Source organism: Aspergillus oryzae, chromosome 3 (assembly GCF_000184455.2).
Source record: "Aspergillus oryzae RIB40 DNA, chromosome 3".
NCBI lineage: Eukaryota > Fungi > Ascomycota > Eurotiomycetes > Eurotiales > Aspergillaceae > Aspergillus > Aspergillus oryzae.
In genome coordinates this window covers 1245260-1272668 of record NC_036437.1, presented here as the reverse complement: position 1 = coordinate 1272668, position 27409 = coordinate 1245260, and the positions used below count along the sequence as shown (strand labels likewise).

Genomic DNA, 27409 nt, shown 5'->3' with positions numbered 1-27409 from the left:
GGGGAGTCCAATATATAATGATAGACAATGTATAGATGCGTCCATGGTGTTCACGAGAGCCATTACGACACTTATGTTCCATGGAATCACACCACACCAGTCTCGCCACTCACTCATATTATTGGGTACATAAACAGTTCATGTGTTTCCTTTCATGCAACAGCCATGCAACTGAGTCGACTAAGGCTGCAGCGGCTGAGATAGCACCGAATTAGGAAATGAGTTACATGTCGGCAACCAGGGCCTCTTGGTTCTACCGGAAGCCGGCCGGTGGTTCATTAGGCGATCATTTCATAGCACAATCGCCTTGCGCATATGTTCTCATGCTGAGCGTAGAGCTTAGGGATGCATGCTAAAGCATGGTGAAAGTTAATGGAAGACTGTGAGACAAGACAGTCGAGACCGTCGTGGAACTTTCCCTATTCCTGGCAATTGAACATACTTCTGGCAATTGTTAATGGCTACAGGATGCTGCAGGGTATCCATCATCATGGAAACCGGCTATGCAGACACAAAGGCCGTCCCGACTTAGCGCAATCGCCAACGATTGTTGAGGTAATAAACGGAGACATAAGGCACCAAGTCCAGAGCGCGCATTCAGCATCCCAACGAATCCAACGAATTGCTGCCTAGGTGCATGTGAATGACGAGAGGAAATGCTCTCATCCAACATCAACGTGGCAAAGAAGGTTAATGACTTCCTCCGAAGCTGCCAGATACCCGAGCGAGTCTTCCCGGCTGAGACATTTTCGGCTTCTGAAATTTGATACACCGCAGCAGGGTTACCAAGAAAGGCAATGATGGAGAGAATTTACTTTCCCGTTCGCAGGGAACGTCTCGTAGTTTCTGTATGGTTTAAGACTGATACGGCAGTGATCGCGCAGCTCGCACTAGCTGACGTGGGTGTCTGGGAAGCAAGGCACTGCTCTAGGATATGTCTACCTACGCGTATATCATTCCCTCATCTGGATTGTTGAACGTGGGGAGTTCTCTATACGAGAAGACTCTTTGCCGGTTTCCATTAGATTATCGGTAATGGTTATATCGTCTCATTCCTGGGCACGTCGTAGATAGATACAGGGAATCCTTCATATCTCAATAAATTTAAGGGGGAACATTAAAGAGAGGAAACAAGATAGCTAATTGGTTAGAGTGGTCTATAGATTGGCAGAACTGGATTCAGGCATATATACTATTCCTTTTTCTCGGTCCTAAACTCTCCTTCCCACTTAATTTTGGAAATAATTTTGGAAAGTAATATAGGTTCAGAATATTCCAAGATTTATAATTAGCGAATGAGAAAACAGACACATAATTCAACACACTTGATCAGATCTTGTATGTGCGTTATCTTTATAATTGCGTGTGTTGTATGCTTTATTTACTTTTAGTGATTACTGACTTTCAAATTATTGAATTGTTGTCGCAGCTGCGAGAGTGCTGAATTTGACAGCTAGCCTAGGAGAGTTGGCCGCTGCTCTTGTAAGCGCCGGCCTTCCCTATACGGAAGCACGAAAATAGCCGCTCAGGCTATCTTGTACCTTTCAGGACTTGCATCGTTGGCCTCCGTATGAAAAATATTTTCGAACAAAATGATGAGTGAAAGATCGTCTACTTCTATATTGGCTGATATATGAGTATTTCCAATGTGATCTCTGGTACTGTTCGAGGAGTTCCGCCATATAAATATCAAGCATCACATCAGCCCCACATCGAAGGACAAGGCTGACTGGCCTTAATCTCAGGTAGCCAGCTCGTTTCTTTCACAATGGCCACACAAGCCGATACTAAATCTAGGAGTCACAATGAATATACCGTGGGATGGATTTGCACGCTCCTCAAGGAGCAGACTGCAGCAACGAGCATGCTGGACCAGAGACATCCAAGTCTTCCACAACCATCTAACGACCCCAACACATACACCTTAGGATCCATTGGCAAGCACAACATTGTCATAACCTGTTTGCCGAGAGGCAGGTACGGCACTAATTCAGCCGCAACTGTCGCTATCCAGATGGTACGGACATTCCCATCCATCAAAGTTGGCCTCATGGTTGGCATCGGCGGTGGTATCCCGCCCAAGGTCCGACTCGGTGATGTAGTGGTTAGCACGCCCGTGGGTGAGTTTCCAGGTGTAGTCCAGTGGGATATGGGCAAGACAAAGGACGGCAGTTTCGAGCGGACCGGAGCGCTAAACAATCCACCAACCTCACTCCTCACTGCCTTAACCAAGCTGGAGACGGAACATGACTTGTACGGGACCAAAATACCGGAGTCTCTGGAAGAACTAAAGCAGAAATGGCCAAAGCTAGCACCGACGTATCTAAAGTGTGATTCCTTGGAGGACCCTTTGCACGCACATGAGTTCCATCATAGTCGGGGCAGGCGGCAAGTCATTTTAAGTCTCTGGGAGATGATCCAAGCATTTGTCACGTATCTGTTAGGCTGGTGGGTGTTTACTCCCAGACATCGTGGATCCAATCGAGTGGCAAGCAACGCAACGAACATTGTAGGTGATGGGAGTCAAAGCCAGCCTGGAGATGTTCGCGTGCACTATGGGCTGATCGCATCTGGAAATCGGGTAATTAATGACGCTACCTTTCGAGATAAACTCGATCGTCAGTTTGGTGGCCACGTTCTTTGTGTTGAAACGGAAGCGGCGGGATTAATGAACGACTTCCCATGCATTGTCATTCGAGGAATATTCAATTATGCAGACTCACACAAGAACAACAAGTGGCAGGGATATGCTGCAACTGTAGCCGCGGCGTTTGCAAAGGAGCTGCTAGAATATGTGAAACCGTCTGATGTTGATGAAGAACGTCCAGTGAAGGACTTTCTTGACCAAAGTCAGTGACCCTCGACCTATTCTGCCAGGTGAATGTTGAGCTTCTAATAGAACTGCAGTCCTTGAAACCGTGTCCAGGAATGGGGCCGATCTTAAAGTGATGAGGTCTAAATTGGCCAGGAAGGAGGATCAGGACATTCTTGACTGGCTTACGCCAATCAACTACGGCCCGAAACAAAGTGATATCTTCAGGAGGCGGCAACCCGGAACCGGTCAATGGCTACTACACTCGGCAGAGTTCCAGAAATGGTTCAATACAAGTCACCAAACATTGTTTTGCTCAGGTATTCCTGGAGCCGGAAAGACGGTTCTCACGTCTATAGTAATCAACAGTCTTATCAATTTCTTTCCCCAGGATTCAACTGTTGGCATCGCGTACATATATTGCAACTTCCAGCGGAAGGACGAACAGAATATTGACCACTTGCTTGCGAGTCTGCTGAAACAGCTAACCGAGAGGTGCTTTTCCTTACCGGGAAGTGTGAGAGACTTATTTAATCACAACAAGGTCCAAAAAACGCGGCCATCACTAGAAGACATATCAGGAGCTCTCCACTCCGTTGTCGCAAAATACTCGAGAATATTTATTGCTGTCGATGCACTGGATGAATGCCAAACATCCGAAGGCTGCCGGATGAGGTTTCTCTCCGAACTTTCTAGTCTCCAGGCGAAAAATGGAGTAAATATATTCGCAACCTCTCGAGTAGACGTTGAGACTGGGAAGGCATTCACCAAGGCTGCATATTTGAAAGTCTATGCAAGAAATAACGACATAGAGATGTATTTGGATGAGAGGATGCGACTCCAACACTCAGATATCTTCGACGACACCATTAGAAGAATAATCAAGAGAGATGTTATCAAGGCAACCGATGGAATGTAAGCCGCATGGCCCACGATAACGACCACTCTGCAACGGGCTAACATCATATATAGGTTTCTACTGGCAGAGTTACACATGAATTCACTTGTATCGCTACCGACAAGAGGGCATGTTAAAGACGCCCTGCAGAATCTTACCAACAGAATAGAGAAGTTGGACGATATATATGAGCAAGCCATGATAAGAATTGAGGACCATGGGAAGGAAAGTCAAGACTTAGCGAAACAAATCCTGTCGTGGATTGTTTATGCTAGAAGGCCTCTTCTTACATTAGAGCTCCAGCATGCCCTTGCGGTTCGGCCGCATACTACGGAACTGGACAAAGACTACATTCCAAACATTAATATCCTGCAATCTCTGTGTGCTGGGCTAGTCACAATCGATGAAGAAAATGACACCATTCGACTGGTCCATTACACCGCGCAAGAATATTTCCAAAGGACACGACAGCGGTGGTTCTTGGGTGGGGAGTCAGAAATCACAAGATCCTGCGTCACATACCTATCATACAGTGCCTTTCAGAGAGGGCCTTGCGACACAGACGAAGAATTCGAGAAGCGTTTGCAGTCATATCCACTCTATAACTATGCCTCACAATACTGGGGACATCATGCTCGCGGAGCTTTGACTCTATGCCCTGAAGTTATGGAATTTCTCAGTCGCAACATGAAGGTAGAGGCATCAGCCCAGACAATGATGGTTCCCAATTCTTGAGCAGCCGCATATAGAACACCATTGCCAGAAATTTCCGAGGTGAGTTACAGGACTTACTTGGCAGCATCCTTTGGGGCTGAAGAAGCGGTTAAGACTCTTCTTCAAAAACGAGCCGAACCCGATGCAAGTGACAGCTATGGTCGAACCCTATCATCATATGCTTCGCAAAATGAGCACAGTGCGATCATAAAGCTGCTTCTTGAGCAAGGTATAGGTGCAGATTCTCTGAGCAATGAAGAGCTAATACCGCTATCACACGCTGTGGGATATTCGCACACTACAATACTGGTGCAACCATTAGCGACGGAAAGAGTTGACCAGGGCTACAAGAACAGCTGTGGACGAACACCGCTATCATCTGCAGCATGGAACGGATACGAGGCTGTGGTCAGGCTTCTTCTCGAGATAGGTGCTGATGTGGAGTCCAAGGGCACTCTGTATAAAGGGACGCCGCTGTTGTTGGCTACAGAGAACAGACACGAGGCGGTCGTTAGGCTGCTGCTCGGTATGAAGAAAGTCACCGCCGATGGGAAAGGCAATTGTGGCCGAGCACCATTGCTCTACGCGATTAAAAATGGTTATGGTGCGGTAGTAACATCCATTCTTTCCGACAGTGTCGTTGATCAGAATCAGATAGACCACGGTGGTTCGACGCTATACTCAATAGGAGTGCGAAATTCTCATGCGGAAGTGGTAAAGATCCTGCTGGATACTGAAATCGTTGCTTGTGACTCTTGGGGTTATTTTGGACGGAGTGTATTTTGATGGGCCAAAGGGCGTGGCAATGGAGACATCGAGAAGATATTGTTCGATTATGCAAAGAAGAGAGGAATATCACTGTGTGGTGATGAGAATGGTGAGGTAATGTTGATATCGCATGACACGACATCGAGATATTGTCATGTGTGAACCTTGAGTGATCCAGACATTACCGTTTATTATGATGTGAGATATGCAACGGAGGTTTTGACATCTATACAGAGTGCTATAAACTTAGGGGAGGGTGTGGGGGGGGGCGTTGTTTGCAAGATGGTCATGAAATGACCCAAGTAAGGGATCAATAATGTCACTAAGTATAGGATAGCTCGGGTTTGCGAAATTTTTGACAATTGAGTAATTTGAGAGGGAGTTCACGGATAGATTGGTAATAGAATCAAACAAACAGCAAAATGTTCCAAACCGCGATATCTCAACAACACCCCTTAGGGCTACTACGTATCAGACATATTTCTACCTTATTTCTATACTCCCCACACTCGGGCACCCAATATAGATTACCCAAACAAGTTTAGCGCATCATCGAAAAACCCGTGCACCACCATCTGCAAAAACCTCAAATACAACCCCAACAAAACAACAACCCCCAACATCCAAAATATATCATGCCCCGCGTCCCCACAACCAGAGAGGTTGTGCCCGGTGCCCCCGTCAACATCATCTTAAAAGCTGACCAATCAACCGGTCGCACCGTCTCAGGAACCATCGCCGACGTACTCACCCGAGGAAACCATCCCCGGGGTATCAAAGTCCGGCTCACGGATGGCCGGGTAGGGCGAGTGCAATCCATGGGGACGGGGGGTTCTTGTCCTCCACCTGACCCAACACAGGGTCAGAGGACAAGAAGGACTACTTCTGAAGCAGAGCTTCCGTCGCAGAATATCGGTCTAGATGCGTATATGGTTAGTACAAGACCGCGGCGGGGTGCACGTCGGGATGAACCTCAACAGCCCGTGCATGATGGATCGGTGGTGACATGTCCGGTTTGTGGGGTGTTTGAGGGTGATGAGACTGCTGTTGCGCATCATGTTGCTGGGCATTTCGCGGATTGATTTTTTCTTTCTGGGAATTTTGGGTTGAGGTACTATTGAAATGGACTGTTAGGTTATGGTTCGGCTTGTTTTGGATGCTTTGAATGTATGTCTTCTGGATTCATTAGTATATTTACGATGGCCTATCTCAATAATATGGATTTGGCATTAGTCTACCAGAGTTTGATAATTGCGTGAGACAACACGTGCTGATCGTCATGACATCGAGGATTCATGCACTCTCCTCCAACGCTTCCGATACCCAACCCATATTGGCGGAAGACAAGCCACAGTCACCGCTGAATATCGTTAGAATCGCCGTTTCACGAGGAGGGGAACACTGACCAACAACACACTCCACATGGCTCCAAATTGCGAGCCAACGCTATTCAGATACACATATTAGCCTTGGTAATCATAGACCCCCAGAAACCATACATAAACGAGATACAAGGGGACAGACCTGGTTTATTGGGCCGAGGAAATCGTCTCCTGCCCGAGAGGCATGTATTGCTCGGACAAGTGAAAATGCGATCTGATCAGTTTTGTCAGAGACTAATCCCATCGCCAGTAATGCTGCAATAGAGAGGTACGAGGGCAGTGTTACAATTATCCATCCCAGCGCGAATATTACGACAAGACCCGCTTTCTGCCTTTTTGTTGCCGGGAGTTCAAACAGGTGTCGAGTTGGGAGGATGACGACTGCGCCAAAAATATCAGTTTAACACGCTTTTGTTCTATACTTGTCCAGTGCATACTCATCACATCAGACAGGGTGTCCAAGGCTGTCGTGCCATAAAGCTTGCCTGGTTCTCTGGAATTCCCGGAGACGCAGCTATCTGTGGTCGGTCAACAAACTATTTACTTGATCAAAAGCACAAGACGGCGGAGTTTTTGCTACCATTGTCGATTGAGAAGTTAAGCCCAAAGGGCAGGCACCCGAAGAATTGTATAAGAAAACATCCGACGAGATTCATTACCGTGAAGCCGAAGACGATGTACCAGCTTGATAAAACGCGTCAGAAGATGATAGTTCATCAACACCGCAAGTCAGATGATATTGTCGCAACGTACCCTTCCAGATAAACTGGGATTGGCAACATTATTGGCCGAAGAAAGAAAAGCATCGAAAATTTAACGCACCATACCGTAAGCCAAAAGATGATGAGAGAGGCCTGACTATGTTAGCGGGCGTTAACCAGTAGGGAAGATTGACTGCAAAGCAAAGCTACGTACAAAAGAGTATCGAAGTACCACTGTCACATTTTCTCTCAAGGCTGGACTTTCCAATAGAGCGTTCCCGAAATCCGCGCTGTTTTGCGCTGCGTTAAACGCGTCGATATATGGTGAAACAGCGGCTGTGTGGATGGCTGTTTCGACCGACAGGAGAGCGAACGACGAAAAGGCGAAGTAATCGTCGGCTTTCAGACGCTCACGAATTGAAATCCTCGAGGCAACGCGAAGGGCCATGAGAATTAGGGCAATCAGATAAAGGCCCCAAAATAGGACCTGCGCGAGGCAGAGGGATCAGTGTTACGGTTCAATTACGGTCAGGGACTCGGGGGTGCCATTACATAGTCTCGCCATTTCTCCATTCCCCGTCTCCTTTCCTGTTCTCAACAATTGCGTGTATAAGTATGCATCTGTGGAGGGTTATGATCGCGACAGGGGAACTGTAGGATCTCCGTTCTCTTTCGGCTGATCATCTCCGAGACACTGGGGTAGGGACAGGGTCTGCACGCGCAGCGTGACAATTGGAAACATGTCTGGACCTCTAGCTCTTAAGTAAAATGAGGGGGGCACAATGTCCGGGGAAGCTTAAAACCAGTGGCTTACTCCGATCGACATTATTCGTCGAATCAGAAAGATGGATGCGAGAACCTGGAGATGATCGAGTTTAGGGGTGGCAAAGGCACATGATGACGCAGCCATCGTTCCTTCGGGTCCTTTTCCAAGCTCTCCATTTGCTACTTTGCTTTTTCTCAGGGTCAATCAATAACCCAAGTCCTTTCAGGGGATCTGCCAGATACTCCGCTCCATGAGGATTCCCTTTCTCAGCGACCGGCATTGTGAAAACATATCTCCCTTCACTTCCATGAAATCATATCTATCCTCACACCTGCATCCCAAACAATGCCGTCGCTCAGGCAATCAAACTTCTTGTCTTCCACACGCAATTGAACTAGAACATGTAGATGAAGGCAATCGTAGAAGCTATGTTGCACATCGCGTTCCTGCGTTCTACACGCCAGTTTATTCTCCGAGGTTCGTCTATGGATGCGTCCTGTCGGCATCCATCGGGGGAATTCTCTTCGGATACGACACCGGCATCATTTCAAGCGCTCTTGTTGTATTCTATAGAGATCTGGGCCATGATCTCAGCAGGGAAGAGAAGCAACTCTTGACCAGTCTTACCAGCGGTGGTGCTTTTATCGGAGCTTTGATCGCGGCTCTCACCACAGATGCTGTATGTTGCTTTCTTCAAGCCTTCTTCAACTACGTTGTTCCAGCTTGATATACCCAGAACCACATCTAACCCTGCTTAACAGATCGGACGAAAAATGGTCATAGGGCTCGGATGCATCTGGTTCACCGTCGGCTCCGTCCTCGCATCATCCGCATATTCAGTTGCCCTAATGTCCATCGCGCGATTCATCATCGGGGTAGGCATGGGCCTCGAAACCATGGTAATCAGAACACCCTACACGATCACTCACACCATTCCTAACACAACACACAGGTAACTCCAATCTACATCTCCGAACTCTCCCCCTCCTCGCGCCGCGGTCGCATGATCACCGTCTACTCGCTAGCAGTAACAGGTGGTCAAGCCCTCGCCTACGCAATCGGGTCCATATTCAACCTCGTCTCGCAGGGCTGGCGCTACATGTTCGCCTTCGGCGCCATCCCAGCCCTAATCCAAGTCGCGCTGTTCCCCATCTACCCCGAGACCCCGCGCCACCTCATCTACCGGAACCAAACAGCAGACGCCATAATGGTGCTACAACAGATATACCCACAGGCGCCCCCCTCCGACATCCAGACCCTCGTCCAAACCATCCAAGACGACGTCAACCGCTCCGTCTCCTTCGACCAGGGGATCCGACGCGCATGCTGGTCCTGGAAACAGCTGCACACCGTCCCCTCGCATCTCCGTTCGCTCATCACAGCTTGCGGCCTCATGGCGCTGCAACAGCTCTCCGGTTTCAATTCGCTGATGTACTACTCCGCCACGCTCTTCAATATAATGGGGTTCTCGAAACCAATCGAAGCGGGCCTTATCGTCTCCGGGACGAACTTCATCTTCACAGCCCTCTCTCTCAAATTCGTGGACCTAGGTCGTCGGCGCTTATTGATTGGCACTGTGTGGGGATTGCCAGTGGCGCTGGCCATGGCTGCGGGGGCGTTCTCGAAGATCAACATCGATACGAATCTAGAGCTTGTGGCTACACCACCGCTGTGGGCAAAGGTCCTTGCCATCATTTCTTTCGCAGTGTTCGTGGCGTTTTATGCGATCGCATTGGGCAATGTGCCGTGGTTGGCCAACGAGTTCTTGGCCCTGGAGGTCAGGGCCGTTGGGACGGCGATGTTGACTATGGTTTGTTGTATGTGGTTCCATCTTTCTTAATTGTTGTGGGGTTGCGTTTTAGACTGGAAATCGTGCGTGCCATGCTGACTTCTGAATTGATAGGGAGCTCGAATATTCTTGTTTCGGCGACTTTTCTTTCGCTTGTGAGTGCGATCTCGGCGTCGGGTGCGTTTGGGCTCTATGCTGGGGTTTGTTTTGTTGGGTGGGTGTTCATTATTTTCACGTATCCGGAAACAGCTGGGTTAGGGCTGGAGAGTGTGCGGCAGGTGTTTGAGCATGGGTTTGGTGTTCGGTACGCGAATCAGTTGCAGGGGCTTCGGTGGATAGATGCGGCGTTATGAGCTCATGATTTGGATGTCGATGTATATATCTTTTATGTTAATGTAGAATTCTCTACGAAAGGGGCATTATTTGCCTTCTCTAGCCGTGGTGAAATGATATTGATCGTGCGGGCCAGTATATGCCTAACATTGATTGCTGAAACTTCTCCATCTAACGTTCAGTCATGATATGTACCAGTGACAAGTTCCATGTAATTATCAACAAAACGCCTACGTGAATATATGTCATTTCCTTTACAATAGGGCCAAGGTGTGTGCAGCCGTTCCTTTCAGTAGATATGCCTATATCGACATGTGGGCTGGTTTTTATGTTTTAATCTCTGCGGTGGGTATCCATAGTCATACCGTCAGATTATATCAACAGGGGTGAGGTTCCAAGTTTTGAGAGAAGGTCCAAATTTCTAAAGCCCCCTTACCGCGCAAGGGATTCTGGCATCCAGAATCGACCGCTGTCAAGGACGCTATTCAAGTCGATATGATCCATGGTTGGTCGTAAGCCAAGATCCATCACATCGCGTGCGACTGCCTTGATCTGGCGGACGATGGCCTGGGAAATGGCCCACGTACGGCCGAGAGATTTGAATACTCCAATCGTGAGCGTGAGTCGGTCTCGACTCGGATCGGGCATTTGTCCGGCTTTCACGGAGCAGGCAGCCAGCTGCACAATAGAACTCATTACTAGAGCACAGATAAAGAAAGGAGTATGTTTGACGACTGGCATGCGAATAGACGCCAACGAAGAAATTTCACTGGCCGCTTTTACGGCCTTCATTGCGTGTGCATGATGCGAGAACGCAGGGATGCTACAAGGGCCATGATGGCCACAGATGACTTCCGCAGCCATCGCCGGCGACGACAGCAGGTCGGACCTTGGGAAGTGAAGGTAGATTGCCGCACCGTTGACGACCATGGTCGCCTGGAACATCATCTCATCTACAGAGCCATCCGAACGTAGCAATTCGGATTTAGATTCCGGCAGGTGGTGAAACCAACTGGTGATCCGCGCGTCGATGGCCTCTACATGATCCTGCTGGCCTTCCACCATGTCTTGAATAGACACTACTCGCGCAAGAATACGAGCCGCTTCAATACGGTAAGTGAAAGAAGAGAAATCTCTCTCCTCATCGGCGAATACACGTTCATCGAACTGCGCAATCGTCGGGGCAGGCGGTGGTGCCAATCCATCCTGATATATACGCTCCTCACAGGGAAGCCCCACCTCAAGCGGAATCAGCCCAGTGCGAGCGACTCGCTGGAGTCCAAGTGCAGTCAGCATGTTCTCGATGATGTACAATTCCCACCACGTGCGCCTCAGGCTCTCCTCTCGCACCGGGTCGCCCTCGCTCATCGTTGCTGCGTAGCTTTGGTTGTTTAGACCCAATTCAAAGGCTATATTCACAGCCGTGGCAAGGCAATCTCCAGCCTCGGGGCGCTCGTTGCGCGAATGGAGTACAATGGCCAGTAGCAGAAGCGCCTGAAGCTTCTCTATACAGGAATCCTGCTCCATGACGGACGACATTACGTTGGGTCGGTAATTTTCGCTAGAGGCGGCCGGGGTAAAGTGTGATCCGATAAACTTGATGACATGGTCGAGGTAGGGTGGGACGTAGGAGCGATACAAATAACGAAGGGGAGGTAGAATCGGATGCGAGGGATGGAAATATGTATAGTAAATATCGATTAAATAGCCATCACCGGGGACAGCGGACGAGGAATCCGGAGTAAGCGGCTCGTTGTGTAATGGGACGGGTTGCGAGGAGCCGGACTTCTCGGTCAAACCGGGGCTTCCCGAGGACGGGGTCGTCAAGGTGGCGGTTGGCATGTACTGGAAGCCGTTCTGCAGGCTGTTCCAGTCGGGAGGAATGTTGACCAAGCCAACCGACTGGGGGTCGAAGGAGGCCGCCAGATCCTCGGCCGTTTCATCGGGGAGCGGGTTGGCACGCCGTTTCTTTGACGGGCCTTTGTACCCGCGGCGCGAAGGAGTATATTGGCACTCTGATCCGGTAGCCGCACAGCGGCCACACACAGGAGTTTTCCCGTCACATTTAAGATGCTTATGCCGGCAGAGGAGACAGGCCAGGAGCGAAGGGCCAGCCTTCGGAGGCCCTGGGTTTTTAGTCGCGACGTATGGTTCGTTCATCGTGAAGAACTAGCTCAGAGCATGAGTTGACCAAATTTGCTAGTTAAATCCCCATATACGATTGAGGAATGGGATAAAAGGACATCAATTAGCTCCAGAACCAATTGATGAATAATGAAAGAAGAGGTGACACTTTGTGTAATTGTGGCGTGAGGCGGGGAATCAATCACTTTTTTTGGTTGGGAATGGGGGAGAGTGACCAACACACAAAGAGATGGGAAAAAGGGGCGGGGGGAAAAAGAAGAACGGAGTACAAGGACTGAAGGAGAGACTCGGAGATGCAAAGAAATAGGACCACCAGAGAAATGGACACGAACAGGTGATCAAGGGATTTTAATGATGAAGATAAAGAAAAGAAAGAAAGGGACCATTAGTCAGGGGAGGAGAAGGTCGAACATGGAATATACAAAAGCAATCCAATCAGATGGGGAACCTGCTTTAGCGCCGTTGTACTTTTTTTGGGGCAAAGCAAGCTGTATGTACCGTGTGTATCAATGTACCATGGACAACGGCGTGTATCTTACAGGTAACCGGACACCACCCAATTCTCTCCCCCACACTTCGTCAGAAACTTGGTCCAACAATGTGATGTGGTGGATATATAGGTTAAATCGTACCGGGTCAATCAAATCAGTCGACCTGAAGTGAAACACGGACATTAATGCAAAAAAACCAGTTAAGTGCACTTCTGACAAGTTTGACGGTGTCAGACAGTCAGAATGACCTTGAAACGGGTTTTAGCTTAGTCACCTCCCTCCCTGATTGATCCATGACTGTTACTGCCTCAGGTACTCCAGCCTAACCCAACGAGGACCAACAAACAGGTGTCACTTGCGACCGGCCGATCTCGACCTCCGTTCAGCGACTTAGATACAACAAGGTACATACTATCACTTCCTCCTCTATATCTACCCACCTCCCCCCCCTTCCTCATTGGAGCTTGGTCCTTCCTACCCATTTGGAGTTAAGAAGGTAGGTCTCCCGTCATATATCAGTACTCCCTCCTATACCGTTATCCATGCCATCCAAATTGCAACGATGATACTACAATCAACTGATCACTGACGTGGCTTCTCATAGTAGCAACCATCCATTCTCTTCGTTTCCGGAGAAATCAATTAGCTTTGCTTTCCTTTTATACTCCAATTCCAGAACGTCCCACAACCGTCACGATGATTTCCGACGACGACCTTCACCGTCTTGCTGTCTTTCTCGGCTCTTGCGCGATGATGATGATTGTTCTCTACCACTTCCTCGAAGTCAATGCCAAGGATAGTGGAGTCGAGGATGCAAGTGATGTGAAGAAGTCGGCCGCTGCGTCTCAGGAGTCAGTTGCTGCTAGCCCTTCGACAGTACCTGCAGCGGCCGCCGGCGGTTCGTCAGCCATCGGAGGAGAAAAAGACCGGTAGTGGCTATCTTGGTTTCTATTAGCGTATTTCCTTTCTTTTCTCGTTTTGATACAGTTTGCCCTTGGTTCCGACGGTGAAGAATACGGCACAAGCGCAACGATAATGGATACCCCTAAGGTCTTGGTTGGAGCAATAGCAGGCCAGTACATGATCCGCATGGTTGTGATTACGTTGGTCCATGAAATGCATCCCTATTGTACAACTCACTAGACGACTAAGTCTTCTAGCGATGGTAAACTGCCTTGCAATGGGGTGAAAGAATAATGTACACAGAATATTCGGATCGCAACCAGCCCAAACGCCACTTCCTGGAATCGACACCAACCCTGTGCAATGTAGGATAGGATACGAAAGCAATAGATGCAATGGGGTATCACACGTGTTTTCCTAGCTACCAATTTTCACCTCGTAAATATCCTCCTCGTTGCTCACCCTCTCATTCCGGGCGGGGGTGGCCAACTGACATCCGCCGGGATCTAATCCAACCCCAATCTGTTCTTTGAGCTTCTGGACTGCCTTGAAAATTCCCTGGGCCTTGTCGCGCTGTGTATTATAGCCATGCACGCGATTGAATGCTCGGATTGACGATTGATGAGCTGGAAAGATAAGTGAATCCTCACCGCCCCCTAAAAGGGACTCTGGGATAGTCGAAGGAACCGGGCTGTGGCCAGGAGTACCTTGAACTAAAAGCATAAATCAAGTATTAATAATCAATCCTGTAGATCGGAGATCACGTTGAAAAGCAATCAGCCAGATGCTTTCTCACCAGTTCCAGGCACTGATGGTCCATCACCCAACTTCCAGGCAATGGATTCAAGATGAGTATTTCGAATGTGCTTCACCAGTTCGGCTGCAGGGAACTTGTCATCGCAGGTGCAACCCTTCCATGCGCAGGTGAGAGTGTATGGTACGTGCACTTTGTAAATATGTTTTGCGAGCATTTCCAGGTTATGAAGTTCAGCGTTACAGCTGTCCCATTCACAGGAATAAACCTGATAAGAAACCGGAGGAGTGCGAGCGGGAGGAGCCACCACCTGGATTTTTGTGCTCTTTGGAGGGCGTCCTGGAGGGCGTCCCGGCGGCCTTCCAGGTCTCCTCCCAGCCATCGTCCCTGACTGAATACTTGGACTTTTTGTAGGCACCTGTACTATGAATTTACGCACAGACTGTGATTTCGTCGGCACTGGCGACTGTGGTTGGATTTGTTCTGGGGTTTGTGAACGTTGCTGGTTGAGGTGTTGCAACTGAGGTGGAGGTGGAGGTGGTGGTTGCACGGGCTGGCTTTGTGTTTGTATGGTTGGCGCGGGCGTACCGTGTAATGACGGTTCCTTTGGCGGAGCGGAAACTTGCATCGGCGCCCGAGGCGGGTCACGTGGTTTCTTCACGCGCTGCATATCGACCATGTCCCAGCGAAAGGTTTCCAAGTCGGATGATGTATCGACATGGACAAAAACATCGCGCAAGCGTAAAAGGTGATGGTTTAATGCTGGTTCCGTTGGATGACGCCCGGCTGCGATTAACACATCTCTAGCAATCGTCCGCGAGTCATAACTGAGTTTTTCAGCAGCATCTAGCTTGTTTAAGGGTTTGACAATATCCGCGCGGTTCTTGAGAAATGATTTGTCTGTAGTATCACGGGGGCTGAAGGAAAAGGACGAGAGATTATCTTTTGAGACAGGTTTCGACATGGCGGGAGTGACCGTAGGTGTTATGCCATGCTGGTTTGATGGTGTAAAAGTGTCTGTACGGCGCCTTTTCGTATCATGGCCATAGTCTGACGTTTGGGGTGTGGATTTCCATGAAGTATTGGAATAAGTGAGGGGCTGTTGAGAGGCCTGTCCTTGGGAGGTCACTGGAGCAGTTGACGGCGTAGAGTAAGGTGGTGGTCCCTGGTAAGAACCTGGCATGGGAGCGGCAGACTGGTACTGGGTGGTGCTATTTGTATAACTCATAAACTCTTGGTTAGGTAGGTGATATGGGGAGTGGAAATAGCCGGAAGGGCTGACCGTGGCAGCTTTTATTGCTGGCGGCGCACCGAGATACGGAGCCTGGTCTCCTTGTGCCGGTCCAGAAGCAGGTCCATATCTATGATCAACGTGATATAAGTCCGGTCGTGGATAATTCAAAAGCCAGTCATATCCATCGTTTGACATTTTGAAAAACCAACGCCACGCTGTTAAAGATCCTCAGTTAAAGCACTATTTGGTCTTTAGCATGACGTAAATGGCAATGATATGAGATCATATGCATTAGTCGAGGCGATTATCACTCCCACTTGCAATTGATTGGGGTCAGTGTGCCAAACACATATAGATATTAGGTAGATAGTGATCCTCGCACGCATCGCGATGATCTTCCAATAGTGGGACGCGATGACTTCTACTTCTGTTAAACTCTCACCGCCTACTATTTTTTATCCCAATGGCTGAAACATGAACACATGCAAGGGCAGAAAAAGTAAGCGCGCAGGCGGTGTCCCTGAAGCTTTACTATGTACGGAGTAGGCGGCCAAGGGAGTCGGCAATCTTCCGGTCCCACAGCAGCCAATGACGGGACAAACCCTACACTATGTCATGTGACGCACAGTAGCGCTAGGCTCTCATCTTCCACTGGCACCTTCCTACCACAACCACGTTCACCCACGACCCAGAGGCTCAAACAGATGACCATCATGTACCAGAACTATGTATACATGTTCATTCTGTCGACCTGTTGAAGCTTCGACTACCATTTTGGTTCCAACAAGGGGAGTGAGACAAGATCATCAGTTTTGACGCCTGAAGTGGGTTCAGAGTCCAACGACACAGGATTGTTTTCATCCTCCATGATCAGCATCTCCAGGCCCAAGCTCGATAATGATGGATCAGGTCCTGGGGCGCGTCGATATGGGACATGAAGCTGCCAATGCTTAGTCTGATTAGGAGATTTTGCGTTTTGGTTGTCGTGTTGCAAATAGGGTGAATTCCCGTGAGAGCACGCGAGTTACTTGAAATGAGATACAATAAACCTATTATGACCAGGGTTATATCTTTTTTTTCCAAGAGACCGACGCACCCTGCACCATAGGTGTATCCCTCCTCAGGCTATAGCCGCATCTGATGAGTCCTTTCAATGTTCAAAGGTTCATTTGGCTTGCAGATTATCCCTGAATATTCCCTCCACCCATTTCCAAAACTGCCCGACACACCTTGATCCGGCAACTGCTACACACGTAGCAAAGCAAATCCCTATCCCTCTCCATATTCCCCAAGTCTTTCCCCATTCAGCGCCACATTATCTCCTTATCAATCCCGTCTCTGGCGGATCAGTGGTTGAAGAGGTAAACGGATGGCGCAGAAGGAATTGCAGCAACATATCTGGTAAAACCAGTGGTTGACCTGCCTTGCTTGCAGACTCGCACTGATGCGTTGGCTAGGAAGCTGTGAGTTTGAGAGTGAGACACATTACATTGTAAGAAGTAGGCTTGGCTTTCTATGGGATTTTCTATGGTAGTCGATTGAATGAATCTTATTTGAACTGAATTGAATTCTTCCCTCTCGTGTCTTTTCGTCCAAGTAGTATATTTAATTGGACTTAGTGTACTCGTGTTGGAAGGATAAATATATATTGCCTGCCTCAATGTTCCCTGCGTCAACTACCCTGTTTCATATATAACCACTGTAAGTTGTCCCGTGAGAGGAAAATGGATATATTATGTATACAAATACCAACTTTAATAGTACAAGAAGAGAAACTGCGCTAAACCGCAGAACAAACCATCGTGGACGACATCCTAAAGCCCTGGGTGATAATCTGAGCCGACAATCTTATTGTCCCCGAACGCGGTAAATCGCCGACATCCCATCCTGTACGCCGCAGCGGGAATGATCATGACCAGATCAGACCGGCCAATAAGAGCACTTCCCACTCACTCACTCACTATGACCGACACATTTCCCCCAAGCCGGCAGTCCACATCCCACCCCAATGAACAGATACAGTAGGAAAACAATCACCACCCCCAAAAGCACCATCAACTTAATATTCTTCCACCACATCCGCCTCCTTAAGCCCCGACTCCGAATGCGAAAATCGTGCGCACTCCCACCCAACCGATCTGTCTTATCAACAAGCAGATCAATCCTCTCCCCACGCTCCAGCACCCGCTCGATATTCTCCGTCATGATATCTCTCACACTATCGATTTCTCTGCGGGCTGAGGCGAGCGAGTCCGACGGCGGGGCGGTATTATACGTCTGGAGCAGGGAGCGGAGCTCATTGTTGAATGCGGCGCAGCCGTAGGCCGGTAGGGCGGCGAAATCAGTGCTGGAGGGTGGGTAGGTGGATAGGAATTTGCGTTTCATTTCCAGGAGAAAGGCGAATGGAATGCGACGGCCTTGTTCAGCGGTCGCAACCACGATGTAGCTTAGCGGAGCGTAGGAGTTGGGTTCCTGGCGGAAGCTGGAATCGTCGCTTGCTCCTGTGGGCGAGTCGGCGATGTAGTGCACGAAGAGGCGTTCATGGGTGTAGGTGAGCTTTTGTGATTTCTCGTGCGTGATTTTGGGGAGTATTATGGAGGCGAGGGAGGAGGCGGAGGTTGAGGAGGTTCCGGGGGATGAGTGCTCTGCAAGAATTGTGGTGCGGTGGGCTATGCAAGTACTAGAGATTTTTTGATATATTAGTCTTGAATCGAGGGGGGTTATAAGATGTGGAGATTGGGCAGTAGATGGGTTATAGACGTACTAGAGCAGGAAGCTCGGGGGCTTTGAGGATGAGGCCATGGTGACCGCTTTTTCTGTACCGGAGTGTAACAGTAAAATAAGAGGATTGCCCCTGAAAGAATGAGTGAAAACTACACAGATTACTTGTTCGCCGGCCGAGGGAATTTGGTGGGCGCCTAGTGGAGATAAGGTTGTAAGTAGAAAGAAATCGGGGATGTTGATAATCGCAATGCCGTGACGTCGGCGCGCCAAGAACCCCGGATTCAGTCACGTGAAATTATACTTAATTCCCTTTTCGACAAAATAGCAGATACGGTAAGAAAAAAAATCCTCATTGTTCTCATTACTTATGAAAATCGATCGTCACTGCTTCACGGAATACTTCTGTATATTGTCCTCGAGTTTATTCGTAAGTTGTGTTGTTTTATCTTTCCGCGGGCGGAGGACTGGGACAAGCCTCGTTCAAATCCATTTCCTCAAAATCACTCAAGGGATCAGACTGGCTCAATGTGTGCATAACGACAGTGTCACTGCCATCGCTCTCACAGTCAAAGGAAAACTCGTCGTCGCCATCGGCCGATGAGTTCAACAAGAAAGAACTGTCGTCAACCGTTTCGTAGCCTTCAAGTGATGCTGGCTCCTCGTGACTGCTGTCTCTACCCTTTTCTATCTGAGAACTAACAGTCATTGATTGTATAGACATGACATCTGTTCCATAACCATCAGTGGTCTCGTGGGACGCGCCTTGGACAGTACTCTCTATTTCTCCAGTGCCGATGATCGAGAATGAATCGGCCGTTGACGCTGTACTACCTAAGTGAACGTCTGGACCTGGTGTAGAGAAACCCCCTGTTTCTAAGATGGGGATATCTTGGTCCATGAAGACCCCTCCCGTTCCATCATCATTCCCCCCAGCCCATAGCGGTAGATATTTGAGTTCATTTTCTGTCAGACAGGTAACAGTGTCGGTTCTATCGATCGAGCCTCTGCCCAGCTCAAACATGTCACTTGCGTACTTGGTCACATATAGCCGTACATCTGATATAAACATGTCCAGTTTAAATAGGCCTTCACGCTTTGATTGAAATCCGCGTAACCAGGTCGCTAGGTCATAGTCGTCCACTATATCCCAGGGGTACCCTGCTTGTACTTGGTAATGGGGACCCTGGGGGTTCACACGAGAGTTGAATTTGTCCACCACCTCACATAGCTCACTACGTGTCACCGGCCTGATTTTCGCGTCGGCATGCGTCCTGAAAGCTGGCACCCAATCTCCCAAGCCGGCAATGGTAGAATCCCAAAACAACTCATTGATACCTGGAAAGTCGCTTTCAGTAAACGGTTCGTTCATGAGATTCTTCCAGAATGTCCTGCTGAGAATGCGTTCAGGGTAGCGCATTGAGCTGTAGGCATATTTATAGTGTGTCGAACGATCTTTACCCATACTCCGGATCACTGCTGGTAGCCAAATGCCGTTTCCTCTCTCCAGCCATTGCACAATACGTGCTCGGACATACTCCTTGCAGGTCAGGACGAGTTCGGTCATGAGAATTTCCTCCCAATAGGTCTCTGGATTGAACTTGGATAGGTGCAGAAAGCTTGGTAGTTCGAAAAGCCATTTCATCTCAGAGCCTGCTAGACCGATGAACCGATTAATAACATACTCCAGGAAGCCCTTGCTTGCATATTCAATGCGTTGAAGCTCGTCATCGTCCAACAACGGCTCCCGAAGACGCCGATGAAAGGTCCATTGCGGTCTACCTGGTAAAGGTGGTTTGTCTGAATTCGCTAACAAAAGCAGTGCCTCCTCCCCGACAAGGACCGAAAATGCGTCACGGCAAAGATAGTCACGCTGTACTCCACAGCCGATTTTGTAAGCAATTTCGGGATGGTACTCTATGAGACGAGCATTCTCCGAATCGTAGAGCCAGGATATTATGAGATCGCTGATTTTCGGCACGGTGGCTACTCCAAACAGTCTAGCAAGTGCGAAGAAGGTCCAGAACTTGCAGGGGGTGTCGAGCTTGGGTGGAAACCCTTCCAAAGCATATACAATGTGTTCAATACCCTCACGGTGTCGACCCACCGAGTATTCCACAGGAAGGCCTGGCTTGCTTCCAGAAGCATTTGAACTGGTGACGCTTGAGGTAGATGTACTCGCAGGCTTGCTTTCTGGTGATTCGACTTCGTCTTCACCACCAACGCGGGCAGCGGGTAAATCCCACCAACATGTTGTGGCTTTCGCCCAGTTCCTGATTCCCAGAGGGCACGACAGCTCTGTGAGAAATATGACAGCATCGTCTTCCACCGATGGAGGGGTGAGATCAATTACGTACTGAATCTCATTCGTGAGCTTGCCTCCGAGTCCGCGGCGACTGATGGTCCGAGCTTGAGCCCTTGGCTGGAAGAGGTCCTTGAAATAATTAGAGCCAGTCTCCAGAAGTTTTTGGCTACGGATACGGTGGGGAATTGATTCAGATGAGCGTGGCAAGGCTGAGGCGCATGATCTCTGCGGGGGAGGATCAATATACAGCAGTGTGTCTGCATCACTAAGGAGAAGTAATCTTGAACAAGGATTATCGATGTTTCTGCCTGGTGCGAGAGTATAGATGTCATATACCCTTAAGTCCGCCGACAGTCTGGAAGAATCATCCATTGTCATATGTTTTCCCGGGGCCTATTCAGAGGTGATTGAAAAGTTTTAGTATATCTATAGATTTAATACGGTCAGTGAATAAATCACAGTCGGTCATACTAGCAGAACCAGCCAAGTAAGACAACCTTTACGAGTGAGAGATAGAGTAGCCTAATTGCCTTTCCACCTTCCCACGATATGCTCTAGGTTATATGTGAAATATGGGTAGGATATGAGGGCCGAGATTCGTCCAAAATAAGTATAAGAGATATGACTCTACAGCCAAGCATCAAAGAGACTGAATAGAGTGAATGCAATGTAGTAGGCTTTTGCACTTGGTTGCGATCTTAGAACAAAGAACACTCCTAGTACAAATAAATACCCCTGTCGCGGGACGACATGTGACCCCATGAGGCTGAGTCACAAAAAGCCTCAGGAACTGAGCCACGAGGATATGGCCCTTGAGGACATTAATACTATATCCTATCTCATCAATCGGATGTCTGGTGAGCCTAGTGGTTGAAGAATTCCTGGGGAAGTTCACGTGCGTGTTTATCGAGAGTTACTTATAGCTCGATCTGTGAAGGTTCGACATTAGTTTGCATAAGGTGTACTTACTAGGTAATGCACATGAAGATGGCTTGTGATTTGATGCGCAACACTTGGTTTCGCTCCAACAGATAACGTGCTAGAAGGCTGCCATCATGCAGATGTCACCGTGGTAGTAGCAGTATGATCTAAGCCCCGTTCAATGCCTCAGAGTATTCTGAGGTGCCCTATGGTTGCTGATCTCTATCAAATTAATCAAATCAAAGGCCTAAATTCACCAGAAACGACAATTCAGAGGTGACCTCTTGGTCAATCACCTGCCAATCCCAGAACAAAGATGGCGCCACATTCAGCAGTGAAGTTGGTTCTACCATTTACCATGTCTCGCCGGCCATAAGAAAGCCTTTCCACTCTTTGTCTTTGCTTGGTCATCTTCTTGATACTAGACTAACTGCATCACCTCATGGTCTGGGTGAGAGGATCGTGCCGTGATGGCTGTCGTCGGTGTCGTCGGCGCTTAGTCCGCCTTGCGGCAGCTCTCTGTTAAGGATGGCCGCGGCATCCATATGGGCTCAGACGAAGAACGAAACATGATATGAGGTGGAATGGATGAACATGGCCCTTAGGGGAAGATGACCACTACAGCACCGCCGGGCTTAGGGAAAAAGAGTTGAGAAAGGGATACCATTATCTAGTATTCATTCTGTATATCATATCATCGTTTTATGTAGAAATCACTGTGCATATGGGCAGATGGTTTCTCAGTCGTGTATGGGGAAACATTGGGTATTAAAATTGCAAGTTGAATCCAATTATAAAACAGCCACCCAGCACTTCTACACAGCAGGGCCGGAGAACAGGATAGTATACAACACAAATATATAAAGAAAGGGCATTGCATGGAAACATAACGAGTGACACCACGAATCCTCGAAATCAACGCTTATCTTATAATCCTCCGTTGCGAGGCTTCAGATGTCGCATCTGACGACTGCTCTTCACTGCCGGTCTTGCTTCTTCGTGACCTAGGATTTGGCTTCTTCCCCTTCTTCTCTGTGCGCTTCTTCTCGCGCTGATTTCCTTTCGACTCATCAGGTCCACTCTGACTTCGACTCGTGCCTTCACGCCGGAGATCTTTCATCTCTCTGATCACTTCGCGGAACCCTTCCTCGATATTGTTCATGCGAGCAAGGACGAGCTTACTGAGAATATCCTGGCTACTGTGAGAGCTATCTGGTCGGCGCATACCACCCGTCGCATATGCCATCTGGGTTGTCAAACTTGAAGGAGCGCCTCCAACAAAGCCACTCGCGATCGCCTTGTTGTCTCCAATATCAGACCCTAGGCCATGGAGAATGGGGTCTGGCCCCCGCTCACTATATCGCGGACCAGGAGCCAAAAAGTGACCGAACTCCGGCACAGACATGGGATTCGAAATGGGCATAGTAACATTTCGACTCCGACCGTCAGTACTGTGCCTTCTCATTGCCCATCGGTCAGCAGAAGTAGACCTAGCCGCCCAATCCGCGTGATCCGGTGTCTCTGCTCTGGATCTAACAGGGATCGTTGGTGCTTCAGTCTCTTCACCATTGCTCGTTGTGGATAAGGGCCTGTATAGCATGGTAGCGCCCGAGTAACTCCGGGAATGATGCTTAACACGCCGGACTGGACTATTTCTCCGCGACTTGACTTTCGCTGTCGATGACCGAGAGCTGTAAAACTTCGGCGTTGCTTTACCAGGACTTTCATCTTTGGGGGTATCTTCATCATCAGAGCTTTTTCCATTCGACTGATCTTCATGCCCGTCGCTTGTGAGCTCAACATCCCCTTCCATGCCTGTATGTCGCGAAAGCTGTCGTCTTCGCGTCGACGCCATGAAATCCCTTCCAGCACGGGGAGTGGCTGGCGAGGATGCAATATAAGTGACGTGGTCTTCGGGATTTGACACAACGGAGCGGTTTGATTCGGTAAAGTCTCGTAAACTTCGGGTGAGCCTTCTGCGGGAAAAGTGCCGTGGCCTTTGCGGTCTTTTTTCGAGCTGGCTGACTTCGTCCGAGTCCTGCTCATCGGGAGGATTGGCCGGACCAGGACCCATGGTTTGCATCCAATTTTTGACGATTTTGTTGGTCTTTCTTTGATCGATCTCCCTTACAGGTTCCATGGTCTCTCCGTGGAACGGCCGTCGAAACACCTCTTCCAACGCACGATCCTTTTGGTAAGTTGCCACAGAGGGCTCCCGAACAAGTCGAGGAGCCCTAGAACTGAAAGCCTTGAAGCGACTATGCCGAGGGCCATGTGTCCGAGCCGAAGTAGCGGCGCGAGTCTGAGAATCAACCAGGTCTGTAGGTTCAATCACTTTGGAGCTGAGGATCATTTTCTCGTAGAAGCAGATGGTGAATAGGATGGGCAGGTGGGTAATCTTAATAATTGTACGGTTGACGCGTACAAACTGTCTGAAGGGCATCACATAACGGAAAGGTGTTATTATCCAAGCGATGATGTTGGTCGGCGCCACGTAAGAGAATAGGGCATCCGATTTAACCATGGAGATGGTGTTGACAGCAAACAAAAACTGATGTTCTTGGTTGGCATTCTGCACAATACCCATGAAGGAGTTGGTGAGGACAGTGATTAGAATGGTCACAACAACAAAATGACAAATGAACAAGAACACAGTCAAAATCATCTTCCCCAATGTATTGTAATCGTTCCAGAGTGCCCATGCAGTCGGCGTGAACCCCATCAGCATCTGGAACAAAGCATACGCTATTGATCCAGGCGAACGATCTTCGCCACTGCCGAATGACAAGGTAAAAGCGACAAAGAAGCCACTGCATGCAATTATAATCAAGAAAAATACGGCTACCAGATCGGAAGCCATGATCCTGAACGCGATAAGCAGCTGTGAGAAGTAGCGGTAGTGGTCCAGGATCGAGAACAGTCGAGGGAAGAGGAGAACAGCGTTTGCAGCCAGGATATCATACGCCTGATCGGCGACTGCTTGCTTACGGGTGAACGGCATGAAGGCACCATACAGCCGCAAGCAATAGTAGCAGAAAAGAAGAAACAATATACCGAGGTCGAATAAGTTCCAGAAGCTCATGAGATACAAACTGAAGCCCTGTTCGTTAAAACCAACAAGCTCATCAAGCATGAAGCCTGCGCTCCAGAACCAGAAGACAACCTCAAGGGCGCTAATATGCACACGCCGCTGGTCTAGAACTGCGAGGAACAATGCCAGTAATACCGCAAACGACAGCGTCGAGAGAAACTGCCTATAGCGAGGAACCCTCAACCTAGAGAGTTTGAACAGGGAGGCATCTCTCGGGTCATATAGGGTGACTGAGCGGCGCAGCTCAGCCGATCTGGGGCTTAACTTGCCGGCAAACGGGTTGGGTGTGGTAGCGGTGACGGTAGTACCATACGTCGGCCCTGCGCTGTGACTGACTCGTGTCGGTGAGCGGTGGAGATAGTCTGCAGCCGAATGGAAAACGATTGTGCCCGCCCAAATTGCCTCCAGCTGTTGTACGACAAGCGGGTGGGACAGGAACCGCTTCGCCTGGGCGCGGATCGCTACCTCGAGGCACGAAATGCGGGCTACCCCAGGCAGCCGCTTGTTCCCTGCGGTAGGGGTCCAGCCCGGGGGCTGTTGGGAGCCCCCGGGCAGCGACTGGCCCTGGAGAGGGAAAAACTCGTAGGAGAGAGCATCAATCAACTCTCTTGTGGTATACTCTCTCAACAACTTAATGGCAAGAAGCTCACTCACCATGGCCCTGGTCTGGCTTGTGCCACTATTGCCGGGGTTAAGATGGACTTCTTTGTTGAATTGCAAACAGTTAGTTAACAAGGCATATAGCGTAGCCCGAGAAAAGTGAAACGCTCTAATCTGTTGCTGGATTGGTTTTACCAGAAACTGAGAGATCTGGGGCGACCGCAACTGGTCCCAGGACAACGTGGTCTCGCAACGAGCTGCGATAAGTGCGCGAATCGTATGGGTGATATCATAAACGGGAAGCGTATCTATACATAGCAAAACGACCACCAGTCAGACGTCTCAGTCGATTACTTCGTTCGGAGGGTACAAATGATAAATACCTAAGTGAGAGGCTGAGAAGATGGGCAGAAGGGGACTGGACTCGAAAGGACCATCGTCTTCGTCCCCGCTTTCATCCTCTTCACCATCATCGACGTTCTCATCAGCATCATCATTCCCCCGAATCTCCTCATATTGCGCTTCTTCGGAGCCACGCTGAAGGAACGGCCATGGCAAATCCCGGGTCGTATAGGGCGATGAAAATGGAGAGCGTTCTGCGTACACTCGACGTTTCTTTGGGCGAAGAAGAGAAGCAAGCATGGTGGGAAAGGCCCTGTGTTCCCCAACCTTGAAAGAAACTGGTGGTGTGGTTAATGCATGATCCTGGGGAGACGGAAGATGAAACGACGACGCGAACCTAGCACTAGATAAGATATAACACCATGGGGTGTTTTATCAGCACTCTAGGGAGGTTCGCGTGATCCAAGAGGGGATATTCCTGATCAACCAGGGAAGGGATATAGAAATTAAAAACAAGCCAGGGCAATTATTTGCTGGGACAATTGACGCAGTTCACATGCGCCTGCATGGCAGAAATAGTCGTAGTGGAGAGGGGAAAGATCGCTCAAGACGCGGCGCATCCCCGAAACTTTTGCCGCAACGCGATTTAATTTTAGTGCCCTTACTTTAACTTTTCTTTCCCAGCTGACCCATAAGTTGATAACCGATCAGTTGCACACCCTATCAAAAACTGCGCGGCGGGAGAGTGGCTGACCTCGGGATACGATATGGTCGCGGTGCAAATCTAGAATGATCAAATGTGGAAGCTTATTCTCATGTTTGAACTATGAATACTATTGTTCTAGTGGATCATGTAAGTAAGAAGAGGTTTCAAATCTTCCATAGTTTTGACTGTCATAGGATCCATGGATAAAGCTGGTCTAGGAATGCAAGTAGAAGCGCAAGAAAACAAATATATATATTTCTCTAAAACATAACCATAATCACATACGTAGCGGAGTGTAAATCAATTGCTCGGGGAGGGGGGCAAATTGAGAGTAATAATCATGACAATAGATACAAAGGTGATACAAGATTTAAAACCGGTTTTTTGTTATGAATTAATATTTAGTATAAAGTACTCCGTAGAAGCCGAGAAGTACCTGCTTGTCAAGAAAAAAAAATTTCCGTCGTTGAGATGACTGTCATGGGATTTAATTGGATTCCAGAGGGCTGAAGCTTTCAGCAACACGGACCATGGAAGCGTCTTGGCGGGCAAGAAAAACAGGGATGCTAGTTCGCTGCTCACCGCCTGCAGTGTCGTTTTGTCGATCGGGGTGGCGAGACCCCTCCATTTTGTCATTGTGTGCACGCCGCACGGTGGTGGCGTTCGAAAACTGAGCTTTTCCTTCCTGCCGACTCACGGAGTTCAAAAGGGCCGCAACCGGACGGGGTCCCTTCATGACCTATTACTAAGAAGGAATTAAAACTGCAGCAATGCACGACCCTAAACGCATCAATCAATTTTTTCGATTAATATACTATTCTTATGCCCAGTGGGTAATTTTAGTCGAATCACCTTAAAACAACAACCTCCATTGTCCTAGTTTTATGGTTTAAGAGCAAATTCTTTTTGGTTATATAGTGTAGAAATTACTACTCGAGAAATTGACCAGTTTATTACTGATTACTACAAGCATTGGCATTATCAAACAAAGGAAGGGTAGAGAAGGCCAAAGAGTTTGCATGCAGTAAAAAAA

General features: G+C 48.7%; 7 protein-coding genes across 7 annotated transcripts; 3 read left to right on the top strand and 4 right to left on the bottom strand.

Moving 5' to 3' along the window:
- Positions 1–1768: 1768 nt before the first annotated feature.
- On the top strand, positions 1769–5210 carry AO090023000490 (uncharacterized protein; the record flags this gene model as incomplete). Its single annotated transcript, XM_001820981.3, has 4 exons — positions 1769–2849; positions 2908–3727; positions 3785–4430; positions 4485–5210. The coding sequence occupies 4 exons, from the start codon at positions 1769–1771 to the stop codon at positions 5208–5210; spliced, it is 3273 nt and encodes a 1090-aa protein (XP_001821033.1).
- Positions 5211–5827: 617 nt separating this feature from the next.
- On the top strand, positions 5828–6274 carry AO090023000489 (YwbE family protein; the record flags this gene model as incomplete). Its single annotated transcript, XM_001820980.1, has 1 exon — positions 5828–6274. One exon carries the CDS (start codon positions 5828–5830, stop codon positions 6272–6274), a length of 447 nt encoding a protein of 148 aa, XP_001821032.1.
- Positions 6275–8291: 2017 nt separating this feature from the next.
- AO090023000488 (uncharacterized protein) lies at positions 8292–10183 on the top strand (the record flags this gene model as incomplete). Its single annotated transcript, XM_001820979.3, has 4 exons — positions 8292–8720; positions 8803–8940; positions 8994–9858; positions 9945–10183. The coding sequence occupies 4 exons, from the start codon at positions 8292–8294 to the stop codon at positions 10181–10183; spliced, it is 1671 nt and encodes a 556-aa protein (XP_001821031.3).
- Positions 10184–10595: 412 nt separating this feature from the next.
- AO090023000487 (Zn(II)2Cys6 transcription factor) lies at positions 10596–12323 on the bottom strand (the record flags this gene model as incomplete). Its single annotated transcript, XM_001820978.3, has 1 exon — positions 10596–12323. The coding sequence occupies one exon, from the start codon at positions 12321–12323 to the stop codon at positions 10596–10598; it is 1728 nt and encodes a 575-aa protein (XP_001821030.1).
- A 2155-nt stretch (positions 12324–14478) lies between these two features.
- AO090023000486 (putative C2H2 finger domain protein) lies at positions 14479–15885 on the bottom strand (the record flags this gene model as incomplete). The annotated part of the gene is made up of 1 exon (XM_001820977.3): positions 14479–15885. One exon carries the CDS (start codon positions 15883–15885, stop codon positions 14479–14481), a length of 1407 nt encoding a protein of 468 aa, XP_001821029.3.
- Positions 15886–17643: 1758 nt separating this feature from the next.
- Positions 17644–18492, bottom strand: AO090023000485 (synaptobrevin family protein; the record flags this gene model as incomplete). The annotated part of the gene is made up of 2 exons (XM_001820976.3): positions 17644–18370; positions 18455–18492. The coding sequence occupies 2 exons, from the start codon at positions 18490–18492 to the stop codon at positions 17644–17646; spliced, it is 765 nt and encodes a 254-aa protein (XP_001821028.1).
- A 1787-nt stretch (positions 18493–20279) lies between these two features.
- On the bottom strand, positions 20280–25970 carry AO090023000484 (uncharacterized protein; the record flags this gene model as incomplete). The annotated part of the gene is made up of 5 exons (XM_023235623.1): positions 20280–20397; positions 20769–20996; positions 22606–23895; positions 24382–25636; positions 25712–25970. The coding sequence occupies 5 exons, from the start codon at positions 25968–25970 to the stop codon at positions 20280–20282; spliced, it is 3150 nt and encodes a 1049-aa protein (XP_023090628.1).
- Between the last annotated feature and the right edge of the window lie 1439 nt (positions 25971–27409).